General features: G+C 42.4%; 1 protein-coding gene across 3 annotated transcripts in view; it reads left to right on the top strand.

Annotated features, from left to right (window-relative positions):
- Positions 1-12,441, top strand: part of PELI2 (pellino E3 ubiquitin protein ligase family member 2) — a 62,804-nt gene extending 50,363 nt beyond the window's left edge. The window contains exons 3-7 of one of the 3 annotated variants that reach the window (XM_065747971.1): positions 1,501-1,602; positions 6,545-6,742; positions 7,122-7,310; positions 9,793-10,261; positions 12,333-12,441. In XM_065747971.1, the coding sequence (XP_065604043.1) occupies positions 1,501-1,602; positions 6,545-6,742; positions 7,122-7,310; positions 9,793-10,261; positions 12,333-12,346 (972 nt within the window). In that variant the 3' untranslated portion in view covers positions 12,347-12,441. Of the gene's footprint in view, positions 1-1,500; positions 1,603-6,544; positions 6,743-7,121; positions 7,311-9,792; positions 11,443-12,332 lie in introns of those variants that run through there. The other 2 variants (XM_065747963.1, XM_065747980.1) reach the window with 2 other exon arrangements.
- The last annotated feature ends 414 nt before the right edge of the window (positions 12,442-12,855 follow it).

The following is a 12,855-nucleotide window of genomic DNA, read 5'->3' as shown; positions in this document are numbered from 1 at the left end:
ACCTAAGCCTAAAGCTTTGGCAGGTGTTGAAGCTGCTGAGAGCTTTCAGCAGAGGCATGTCGTAAAGCACTCTCTGATCTGTTGCTGCAGACACCTGTTTGCCAAAAAACTAAATAGCGCTGCCTGCGTTTTTTAATGTACACATCAGTGCTTCTGCTCACCCTTATTTGGCTTTTAGAGCCTGTGCCGATGGCTTTAGATCCCTCCAACCTTCAGTAATGCTTCTGATGATCTGTTGAGCACTCGTTGCATCAGGGCTTCTGTGAGAGGTGGCAGACAGAAGGGTAGAATGCATCTAGGCGCTTAGCTTACCCACCCCAGCTGTGATTTCGTAGATGAAGAGCCCCTTGAGGGGGTGAAGCTATTGAGAGAACGCCTTCTAGGAAATGAATCCCTTCAGCAGGAATCTGGAGAAGGCTTTGATTTACTTATTAATTCAGTGCTTAAGTATCCGCAAGTGTTTTCTGAGTAGTAAGTCATTACCTTTTTCCTAACGACGTGCTGTTACACGCACTTTATATTTACGTGTGTTCCCCTGTTAGCCAATAGGCACAGCTTCTCAGTGGGGTTTCCTCTGTCCTGAAGCTTTTATTCATGCGTTTACATTGTACACAGAGTGCAGTTACACTTTGACATTGCATAAGAAGCATTAATCCGAAGCTTGAGAACCGATCATTAGTGTCACAGAGACGTTGTAGGAGACTCAGAGGTTCCAGAAGGATCCCTGTGTCCCACTCCTTCTCACAGCTCTCCACTGTGCTCTTATTTAGCTAGGAAATGGGTTTCTTACTGTTGGTTTTGTTGTTCATGGGTGTTTTTTTCAGAGCTACGAGCACTCCTGTGTTGGAGTGATGTCTGTGTTCTGCAAGTAGCTGCTGGGCTGGGACAGTTTGGGAAGGCTTAGCAAGAATTCAGACTGGACCAAATGGAGCAAAGTAACAGGAGGTGCCTCTCGTCGTCTTGTTTTACGTGCTGAAGTACTGCTTTGTCTTTGAGTTCATATCTGTAGAGATCAGTTTCCTTTGGCAGGGAGTAAGAAATAATAGAGTGAGGAAAAACACGCTGAAAGTGCACGCTCTTCCTCGTGATTTATGTAAGTCTGCTCAACTGTAATGACACTCCTACCTCCAGAAGCCTGGTGGTTTTAACTGGAAATCAGTTTTGTTTTGAGCAAGTGCACAATTAAACAATGCTGAAGAACCCTGAAAGCCCATTCTTTGGGACTGAGTTCCTCTGAGGCCTGGGAACTTGGGATAATTTGAGTTAAAACCATATCTTTGGAGTCTGAACCATGAAAATGGTAGGTACAGATACTTCAAAACAAGAAGCAAATGAGTGCAGCTTGTGACTTTCTATTAAAACAGGAAGCCCTGTATTTACTCACCAAACCTCGTATTAAAATTATGATCATTGCTAAAGATTTTTATGTAGTAAAATGGATTTGATTGTAATATTTATGTGGAAGCTGTATATAACCTGTTTTCTTTTTTAACTCGGCAGGCTATCAGCTGTAAAGGTCAGCACAGTATCTCTTACACTTTATCCAGAAATCAGACGGTTGTAGTGGAGTACACGCATGATAAAGACACAGACATGTTTCAGGTAAGGCTCTGTGCAGCTCATTCCTTTCTGCTTTTTAAAGCAATGTATGAAACCACAGTTCTGCTTTATATTCTTCAGGGCATCTGGTGTGTGTTCTGTGCAATTTTTGTGGCCAAACGCAGTTGCCTTGTTATGTTCTTCTCAGACCAGTGCTGGCATCTGTTAATATCCGTACTGCCTCACTGCTGGTGCTGCACTTTGCTTTTTCTGCAAGGGCAGTGTAGTGATTGTACAAAGAGTCCGTTTGAATGCACGAATAAGCAAAAATCGTGGACCCTCCTGCCCACTCCAGCTTCCAGTTCATCAGGTAACTGCAGTAAAAGGAGGAGGGTAAGGGTAGAACATGGGGTGAGAAAGAAAAAATGGACCTCTGCTGGCTTTCTCTAAGCCATGTACCTTATCCAGCGTGCTTTCACTTACCCACATACGCACATTTGTTTTTCTCCTTCATCTAATACTCTGGTAACCTGAGCTAGCTTATTGTGTGATGCTTATTTCTGTACTTGAACATCGATTCAGTACAAACTTCAAGCTTGGAGGGAAAAAAAAAGATGCACAACCTTTCCCAATCTAGCCTAATTGAGTCTGTCTTGTCAGTGACCTCTGTAATTAGAGCATCTTATCATGGATTGTTAGCCCTGCTCATTAAGCCTTTCAAATTCAGAAGGGTTAGGGACTGAACGCTGTTGACAGAAGAGGAAATGGCTCTGTCAAGATGAGAAGGTTCTTACCTTGTGGGTCTTCTGTTCTTTACTCTGTGTAGTGTTTTCCCAGTGTTTCTTGGGAGTGATTCAGTCCGAAGAGAGACTGAAAAGAAGCAGAGTTGTTCATGTGCTGCTGCGTGATTAAAAAAAAATCATCACTTGGGATGAGCTGAAGACCTTTGGTAAAAGGAAAATATAATCTATGCTTTTGGGCTTCTGATTGATGTTTGTCTCTGCGTGGTGGCTTCTGTGCTTTGAGTAGCTCCAGTGAAGCATTTGTACATTGCAGTAATTGTGAAAAGCCATTTTTGAAAGCTGGAGTTTTTCTGCTTATGTACACTAACACAAATAGAAGTATTCTTCGTGCTAGTGAGGAGTAGCAGTGCAGCTGCTTTTTTGGTTGTGTTGTGTAGGTAGTTCTTGCCTTGGCTGTATATTAACGTAGTGGTAGTTGCAACTTTTACTTTCAGGATGGATGTCAGTAAAGAATTAGCTGAAGGGATCAGCTGTCACTAATGAAATCTGGCAGCCTGAAGTAAAGCCGTGCTCCACAAACCACAGTCCAGGTGATGCTTTTGTAAGGCAGTAGGGTAAGGAAGCTAATTAAGGATACTTTGAACCTAAAACCAGAGCTTTAGCTTGGAGAGGAATTGTCTGCTTCAGTGTAAAACAGCCTAGCTAATGTAACAGCTTCCTCTGGTGCCCGTTGGGATCCACTGATGCTCAGCAGAGCAGGAATTCACATAGAGTAACACAGTGAGACAGCTTGAACTGACCCAGAGACCTACTGCACTGCAGTGCTCGTCTCACTGCCGTTTTGCAAGCCCGGATCAGCTCTCAGATGCCTGGCAAAATGTCACAAAAGCTCTCATTTTTGCTTCTCTACTCATTCACCTCTGAGACGCTGCCTGTGGTTCGTACCATTCTGTTGTACCTTTGTAGTTAACGTGGCTAGTTTTACCTGTCACAAGCCAACCCAGCCCATCGAATTAACAAAATGTTTTGAGATGAGTCTCGTGTTTGCAGAGCATCTCAGTCCTCCTGGTGCCCCCTCAGATGACTCATGTGTCAGGGTTACGACTTCTGTGTAGTTCAGATTTGTCTTTTCAGCGCAGCCGTGATGTGAAGGCTGTCATGCTGTGACTTGATCTCAGCTTTACCTTGAGCGCTGCGTGCTGGTTCATGTTTCCTCTGCCTGTCATCCCCTTCCATGTGCTGCAGATATGGGCCTACAGGGTCTGATAGCTATGAAATGGGAAAGGGAGTAGTCTGGTAGACTGAGACAGCATTTTGCTGCTGGAGGCGTGCTTAGACAGCAGCTGAAGAGGCTTCAGTTACTTGGGCAAGCCACTAGGCTTTAATTATTCCCAAGATTAAGGCTGTGGGCTGTCAGAGTAACTGCTGGAGGGCTGTTATGGGCTGTTCTGTCATGCAGTGGCAAATTCCTAGTTGTCTGTATTGATCTGCAGGATAAAACTTCACTGCTGATCAATCATTGCTTGAGTAGACAGTTCTTTGAGTTGGCTGTTTTCTTCTGAAGTTTGTTTTTCTGGCCTCCGCAGGACAATGGTAAGGATACAGAAGCTGGAAAGAGAAGGCTATTGCAAGATGCAGGATTATTTTAAGGCCCAGGGCCCCTCCTCCAGCCCCTGATGATGTGCTGTCATAGGCAAACTGTGCCAGTTCTTGATACTTTCAGTAATGACATTCAAATTTCCTTATATTCCCATGTATAACCTATTAGTTTATAACACCGTGCACGTACTCCAGCCTCCATTCCCTGTGCACACACACACAGTTTGTTAGCCATGCAGATTACATTTATATTTATTTCTGCTGTATGTTTTTTCCTTCATGTAATTGAGTAGTGAATTTTGAGCACAACTGCTACCGTGGAGCTTTGTATTATTGACATCTAGATGAAGTGTTTTCATTTCCTTACAAGGAAGGATGTGCTAGCATTTCATTTTCTGCCTCCCAAAGACAGGTTGTTCCTTTCACCACCTGTGTGTTGCAAAAGAGTTGGTGCAATCTGGTGGTGATGCACCAAGTTGGAGTAGAACCTGCTCCTTCACGGTCTGTTCGGATCAGAGTGGGTCAGTTGTAGCTTTTTTGTACCTCTAAAAGCATCACAGCGTGCAGCCAATAGCCTAAATAAGTACTGGTGTATATATAGGAAGCACATATATTGCATACGAATATTGGACTTATCTTGAAGACAACTTAAAATGCGTGGTCTGCTTCTCCCTGTCATCAGAGTTGATGTCAACAACTGTCATCAACTCTGTCATCAGAGCAGAGTTCTGTTGAGCCAAAGAATCTACAGTGGTTGCGTTGTCTGCTTGCAGTTGTCTGGGTTTGTCTTGTCCTGGGAGTGAGGGCTTTTTAATAGCACCTGCTGGACTGACAGTAGACACTAGCAAGTTGACTGGTGGCCTGGCTCTCACTGCATTTAACAGCAACCTGTAGTGTAGACAACAGAAGCTGTCTTGATGCATCAGTCATGAGATTCATAGCGCGTTGTTGGAGGTAGCTGAGAGAAATAATGGCACCATTCAGAAGAGCCCTGAAATGCAGCCTTACTTTGCTCAACATTTACTTCCAATCTCAGCTTCTCAACAGTGCAGAACCTTGGTATACGTATTTCCATGCTTATATCTGGATATGTTTGGATTTCATGTTGACAGATGAGAAAGATATAAGGTAGACTAGGCACAAATGCTTGCATCTTTCACAGGAAAAATTAAGCCAGGATTTTCTAATTGCATCTTAAAAGCTTTGAGCAATCTGTTGGGGAGACTGCAACAGGCAGGAGCTTGTTAAGAACAATTTCATGTTCATTATTGATTACCTTTTAAGAGACTTTGCATACGGATTAGAGTCAGACGTTATAAATAAGCCTCCTGCTGCTGGTCAGTGCTGACTCTTAGCAGGAGCTGTGCTGGGTGGGAAATAGGAGCCTGTTGGTGGTAATATTGTAGAAAACAGCTTTATGGTTTATGAGATTGAACCTGTCAAGTTTCATAAATCAGAATTTCCTATATTAAGTGTTCTTCTAAACTCTATCTGTTGGGTATTCTGGCAATCACGTTACTTTCACTGAAAAATTGAAGTGCATACTTTTGATGAGGCCTCTGTTAGCATTTCCTTGGTGGTTTTTCTGTGAGAAGCTCATCTTGTTCTCTACTTGGAGCTGCAATACAGAGGGAAGAAGCAGATGTGTTCCTTGAGACATGACTTTCAACTTGCGTTTGAGAGTAACACTGCACAGCTGAACTGCAAGTAGAACAGGAGCATGGCAGAGATCCCTGTGCTGTTCCTATCATTCAGTTGTGGCAAGGCTTACGTATCAAACATACCACTTTTCTCATCTCTTACTTAACCTTTCTTCACTGTTCTAGGCTGATAATATGGATTTGATATGCAGAGATGTTAATATTCACTATGAAAGAACACACGTGCTACCAGTAGTTGCCTTTGTAGAGCAAGGAGTTGAGCAGACTGCAGTGACACGTGGCAATGAGATTGCACTCAGTTCCCACTGTCCTTTCTGCAAAACATAGGGTGTTCCCTGTTTTAGAATTAAAATGTGTAGGTAGCAAGATGTAAAACAAAAATAGAAACCCCTTTTCTTCAGAAAGATAAAAACACTGCTGGTCAGTAGACAACAATATTTTTCTAATTTCTTTATCCTTGTGATTAGGAATAAACTTAATCACAGAATAGCTTTTACCTGAAAGCTCTTCTGTTGTCAGACTGCACGTTCTGAAAACGTGGGGGTAGGCAGTCGTCTTGTTAAGATACACAAATTAAAGTTCTGGATCTAAAAACACGTCCTTGATTTTCATGGCAAATTAAATCGGAACAAGAGATAATGGAGACTTTTCTATTTTCAAGCTAACTTTTTCTTAATTGACAGAATATAGTGGTAGCTGTCTTGTAATTGGATTATGCAAAATCAAGGTGATAATCCCTTCATGCTGTTGACAGTGTGCCATCAAACAGTTGGTGGGAGTTGTGATGGGCAGACATATACATAATCTGTCAAGCAGTGCATTTGTGCCCAGGACAAAAGTGAAGATGTGCTAGCCCCTAATTGGATCTTGCCATCCAGAAATTCAGTAGACAGGAGGTTATTGCTGTCATCAATGTTAACCTGGCAAAATTATGCCCTCGATGCATGATGTTCCTGTGATTCTTTCTAATTATACCATTATCTTACTACTTTTTTTTTGCAGGTTGGGAGGTCAACAGAAAGCCCCATAGACTTTGTAGTGACAGATACTATTTCTGGGAGTCAAAACAATGATGAAACTCAGATTACACAAAGCACCATATCCCGCTTTGCATGCAGGATTGTTTGCGACAGGAGCCCACCGTATACAGCAAGGATTTTTGCAGCTGGATTTGACTCTTCTAAAAACATATTTCTCGGTGTAAGTACTACTACTGATTGTGTTATATGTGAGCAGACACAATTTTTGACCTCTTTTATTTTCGAGCTCCCAGATTCTCTTGTTATTCATGGGGAACTTATCCTGTCGTTAGACTTGTATTACTGCAGCGTAGCAGCTGTGGTATTAATCAGTAACTGTAGTTTTATGTGCCAGATTTATTACTGGCATGAACTCTTGGTGGTAATTGTCTTTATTGATGAAGTTCTACTTCAGTGGCTGTTAGTTTTTCCTGGGTTTGCCTGTTGTACTCTTGGTGCTCACTGGGGGTAAGCTGCTGTTGTGGCTTTGTGTGCTGAAGACAAAGGAATTCATCTGCAAACTCACAAACTTTCTTTCTGGGGGTGGTTGTCACACGCAGGAAAAAGCAGCTAAATGGAAAAATCCTGATGGCCACATGGATGGGTTAACAACCAATGGGGTGCTGGTCATGCATCCAAAAGGAGGGTTTACTGAGGAGTCTAAACCTGGAGTTTGGAGGGAGATCTCTGTCTGTGGAGATGTATACACCCTTCGGGAAACCAGATCCGCTCAGCAAAGAGGGAAACTGGTAAGTGGAAAGCTGCTGGTGTTTAAACCAGCACAAGGGTAGAAGAGGGTACCAGTATCACTGAAGGATGTGTGTGCTACAGCACGGTCTTGTTGCTATTCTGTTTCTGCTTACGCAGAATTCTGTTTAGTTTTCTGCTAATGTCTCTTCTTTCCAGCTGAAACAGCACCGAGTGTAAAAGCTAAACAAACTTCGCTCTTGAATTTTCACCTCTTAAATGTCCTTCTGAGACATGGGAAGATGTGGAAGTTTGTACTGCCAAAGACAGCTCCCCGTGCACTTAAAACCTTGAAAGAGTCCGCCTGTATGCAAAACAAATTTGAATAGTGCAGCTTCTGTTTGATTTACCCACTACTAGGAGGATAAAAGGAGCCCTGCTAAGTGTATTCCTGTATTCTCTTATGGAGCAGAGTAGCTTTGCCTTTACCAACAGTGGAAGGCTTCAGCTGCCAACCTGTGCCGTGTGTAACCAGGGCAGAGGTTCCTGTAAAGCCATACATCTTCTTCTCTGTACAAGATGGAAGTTCTGCAGCACTCCTTTCCCCTTCGAGGCCTGCAGAGTCTGGCAAGGAGTTGTTCACATCATCCTCGAGGAGAAGGGGGAAAGAAACAGATATCCATATTCCCTTTCAGGCAGATGAGCTTCTCCAGCAGTTCTCTGTCTCTGCATAGGTTGAATTACTGCCTTCACTACAGACCAGGAAGAGCCTCTATCCTTGTTAGGATTTGAAGAGTTAGAGGATGTTTCGAGAGCCTTCATAGGAAACAAAGATGCCCCTTCTCCTGTGTTAACTTGATCATCCATCTGCCAGATTCTAAACACTGAGAATAGGAGGAGAGGATTTTTATCCTTCTCTTCGTGCCAAAGCTGCTTTTGTGCTGCTGCCTCAAATTCTCATTAGTGTAATAGTGTTAGAGGGTGTCTCATATGCTCACGCTGAACTGACTACCCAGTTTTGCTGTTTGCTTTGCTGAAAACTGTCTGTGTCCAAAGGAGTACAGAACAAAATAGTGAAACTCCAGAAAACAGCCTGGAGTACATAAATGGTTTTGTCACTGTGATGGTGGCAGGCCACCTTCGCCTTGGGGACTGGGACAGATGATGTTGCAATTGTGCCCTTTGTACGTGGTTAGCAAAATACCTTGTTAGCACTCCTAAAGAAAGGAGATACTAAAACAAATTCCTTTTCCTGCATCTAAAATGATTTGAATTCTCATTTAAATAAAATTACATGGCACACTGGTATTGATGTGATCAGTATTCATTGATTTGGTTCATAAAACCAAACGTAGCGTATAATGAACACACTGCATGTGAGAGCTTTTTTCTTTTCTGTTTGTGAAGGCATTATCTGAAGTGCACTAAATCAAGGATTCTCTATTTGGACCACTGTTTTATCTATTTTTTTTCCCTGCTGGTAGTACTTCATGATGGTGACTTTTTATCTGTAGTCTGTATTGTACCATCTCGGTGTTTTATGCAAGGATGATCCACAGTTAATCTGAATTTAAACTGGATTAAGATGTGAATGCCACATTGGTTGTCATTCATGGAATTTTTAGGCCAGCGTGATGACTTCATGTGACCTACTTAATGCCCAGGGTGTTTATTTTGCTTAGTGGCAGTTCCTACTCATTTTCAGTGTACAAACCCAGGCGATAAGTATGCTGTCTCTCTTAATTTCACTTAATATATATTCTTCATAACTAAACTGGGAGCATTGGCCTATATACTTTTGAAATTAAAATGAGTTAGGATGTTTCACTGAAGTACAATGTGTTCAGCATAATCCCTTGAAAATGCATCACAATTACCTGTTTTTATTCAGATAAGATAAACCCTTAGGCAGTGCTCATTGGGGCTGTACTTACACGGTACACCTCACTGAATACGGGGCTAACTAGTTTGGAGGGTGGGGGGATTCACTGCTCAGAAGGTGAGACTGTGTGGTTTTGGTTGCAGAACTTGTCACTTGAGAAATGTGACTTGTAATTCACTCTGTAGTGATACCTTTGAATGTACGTGTTCTGCATGCACCGGACAAAGAAAACATGCTCAGAGGGGAGAGCGTTTATAGGATCACAGAATGGTGTGGACTGGAGGAGACCTTGAAGACCATCTGGTTCCAACCCGTACCATGGGAAGGGACACCTTATCAAGAAGTTAGTGTAATGTGATACCTTCACAAAGAGTTACGGGAAGGAAAACTGCATGGCGACTAGCGTGCAGCAGCGGCAAGTTTAAGATCTCATCTACAAGTTCAGGATGAAAAAGACCTATGCTTATTATAATCTTGAATGCAGACGAGATGGGAGATGAATTTAGACAAATGGAGGACCTTAACAAAATAACAGGACAAAATCATGTAGCGTGCTGGGGAAAGTAACTATTTCTTGAGGGATGGCGTATTTACAGGACGGAGAAGGTTCTGTAGAAGTGGTGTCTCAGACCTGATGGCTTCCTTTTGTGTTCCACCACCAGGTAGAGAACGAGACCAACGTCCTACAAGATGGCTCCCTCATCGACCTGTGTGGAGCCACCCTTCTGTGGAGAACAGCAGACGGACTGTTTCACACTCCGACTCAGAAACACATCGAAGCTCTGCGGCAGGAGATCAACGCTGCCAGGCCGCAGTGTCCCGTTGGGTTAAACACTTTAGCGTTTCCCAGTATCAACCGTAAAGATGTGGTGGAAGAGAAGCAGCCCTGGGCATACCTCAGCTGTGGTCACGTTCACGGCTATCACAACTGGGGACATCGCAGTGACACAGAAGCTAACGAGCGGGAGTGCCCCATGTGCAGAACCGTTGGCCCCTATGTGCCTCTTTGGCTCGGTTGTGAAGCAGGCTTCTACGTGGATGCTGGTCCTCCAACTCACGCTTTCACCCCTTGTGGACACGTGTGCTCTGAGAAATCTGCAAAATACTGGTCTCAGATCCCACTGCCTCATGGTACTCACGCATTTCATGCTGCCTGCCCTTTTTGTGCAACGCAACTGTCCGGGGAACACAACTGCGTCAAGCTTATTTTTCAGGGTCCAATTGACTGATGTCACTGACGACCACGATAACGTTTTGTTTAACAACTTACTGTGAAAATTTTGCCACTAACTCTTAGATTTTACCTTTTTTTATAACGTTATTAGTAGGGGGGTGGTAGGGTGGGGATGGGGGACTGACAAGGAAATGGTGAGGAACTGTGGAGGAATGGGATACATTGATACCTGGAACTTGACAGATATCAGTGGGGTTGCATGCTCAAAAGCAGCACATTCACAAAGTCTTCTTGGTCAAATTGTAGTATATTTGTAATCTTTTTATTAGTACCCTGGGTCAGAAAAAGATGTCTTAATGATTTTTTTAAGCTAAGATTTTTTAACGGAAAGGTTTTTCTTCTAAACTTTGACATGCCTTTAAAACCTATTTTTCAAACCTAGAAGGAGCATACAGAATGTAACTGTCTTTAATTTGCAGTATAATTTAACTTGAATAGTTTCTCAAGGAGCTAAATCAGAATGTGTGGACAGCCATAGGTGAATGTTCACTAGAGATAATTGGATAAGTTAGAGAAAAATTAGCTGCCTAAATTGTAGAGTATAAATGTAATTAAAATATCTATTATGGTATAACACAGCTGGCCAACAAGGCATCAAGGATTACTTGAAACTGAGGAAATCCTGTTTGCATTGATTTCTTTTCAGCATAATAGATGTCCACTGTTCATGATGTGTAGTACATGGCTGGTTTTTGTTTTGTTTTCTCCTTCCCTGTTTAACTTGCATTATCGAAACCTCTTTTCTGCAAACATAGATCTGGTTTTAAGCCAGCGTTCTGTATCCGTGTATCTGATCTCTTTATTTCTGCTTAGCTTAGCTTGCCCTAACTGCATCTTGCATGCCCAGAACCATTGAGTTGAGAGGTAGCAAGCCTCGAAAAATTGAATTTGAGAAAGGGATGTAGTGCTACAGCAAAACAGAAGGTTTAGGTGCAATTTATACAGAACGTATTTACATAGACCAGAATTCAGGATAGCACTTAATTAACATACAAGTATAATCCCTCAGATGGGACTTAAGGATCTACATGCTTCAAAGGATTGTGGTTCTATGCCGTTACAGTTTGAAATAATAACAATAAAAGTAAGTTGTTGAAGCTCACTTAGTAGCCACAATGCTGTGAGGAGAACGTCCTGTTTAGTTCAGCTGAGGATTTTCGTTCAGTTTTCAACTTGCTGCCATCTGTCACCTTTTTATGCAGATTGAGATGTGTTTGCATCGTTTATTTATTTTTTTTCAGTGTTTGCAAATCAAACAGCATTCAGATGTAATCACATCCGTGTATCGGGGTGCTACGTCTGAAGTGGATCACTGGAAATTCCTGACTTTTTAAGGGAGCTGATAAATATTTACTATGGGAGATAATTAAATCAGAATTTCATACGAGGTGTGCCCTGCCCACTGTTACTGTCGTTTCATACAGAGCGATGACTCTCATTCGGTTTTTACCTTTTGCTTTTTGTGCTCATGGTATCTGAGGTATCAATCTATCCAGCCTAAAAAGAAAAAATTATGGGAGAAAATTACAGCATCTCCAGATGAAATTGATCGTTCAAACTCAGTTCTGTTTAATCAGCCGTAGCTTTTTGCTATGTTTGCGCCCTTTGTATAAATAGATAATTTATATGATTTTAATATATTCTGTATATACACTTGAATTGGCCTGTTGATATTTTGGTTGTAAAATTATTTTATAGTTAACCTTATAAACGTTTAACATGTCCCTTGCCTGTGGGGGTGGGACATGCTTTGTCTGCTGCTGGTTTTAGTGTAATTTTGCTGTATAAATGTTCGGCGTTTTAATAATTTGAAAACAGCTTTGCTTTACTTTCCTTTTCGTCGCTTTTTTTGCAACAAGTTCTGTTCTGTAGCATTTTCTCTCAAAATCAAACTGTACATCTTTGTCCCGCTCGGTGATTGGAAATAGGGCAAATCTTGTTAACAGAAAACGATGTGCTTCTTCCTAGTGCCTTCTCAATGAGATCCTCTTGTGATTCCGTGTGCTGAGTCCTTCCTCCCACAGGACAGACACCCTTGTGGCTGATCTACATCAAGAATGGTGATCCAACCAGATGGGGAAGATGGTGATCCAACCAGATGGCCTTCGCTTCCTCCTTCTGGTGTCTGTCGTAAATGTGAAGGTGCCTCTTCCCTATTTATATTCAGTACGAGTTCCTCAGGTTCCATGTGCATATGCAGCGTTATTTCTGTTGGGCATATACCTCATCCGTGAGAGGCAGTCTCACCTCCACCTCGCTCCTACACTGGACATGGAAATGCTTAACTTCGTTTCTCACAGGAGATACAATGGAAACACGCTTTCAGGAAATGCTGACTGTTGAATTCTGGCTGTGAGCTGTGTGTTTATGCTGGTGGGCAGAAGTCTTGGGTTCTGCTTACAACCAGCTTGGGGTGGCAGCTGCATTTTCCTCAGCTTCTGCTGATCAGGACACGCACATGTAGTCTCCTTTTGAGCCTAAATGCAGCAGT

The sequence above is a fragment of the Cyrtonyx montezumae genome, unplaced genomic scaffold (genome assembly GCF_038088225.1).
Source record: "Cyrtonyx montezumae isolate F1298 unplaced genomic scaffold, pur_monq_1.0 scaffold_10, whole genome shotgun sequence".
Classification (NCBI taxonomy): domain Eukaryota; kingdom Metazoa; phylum Chordata; class Aves; order Galliformes; family Odontophoridae; genus Cyrtonyx; species Cyrtonyx montezumae.
The sequence above is the reverse complement of the archived record's forward strand: the minus strand, read 5'-3'. Positions and strand labels throughout refer to the sequence as shown.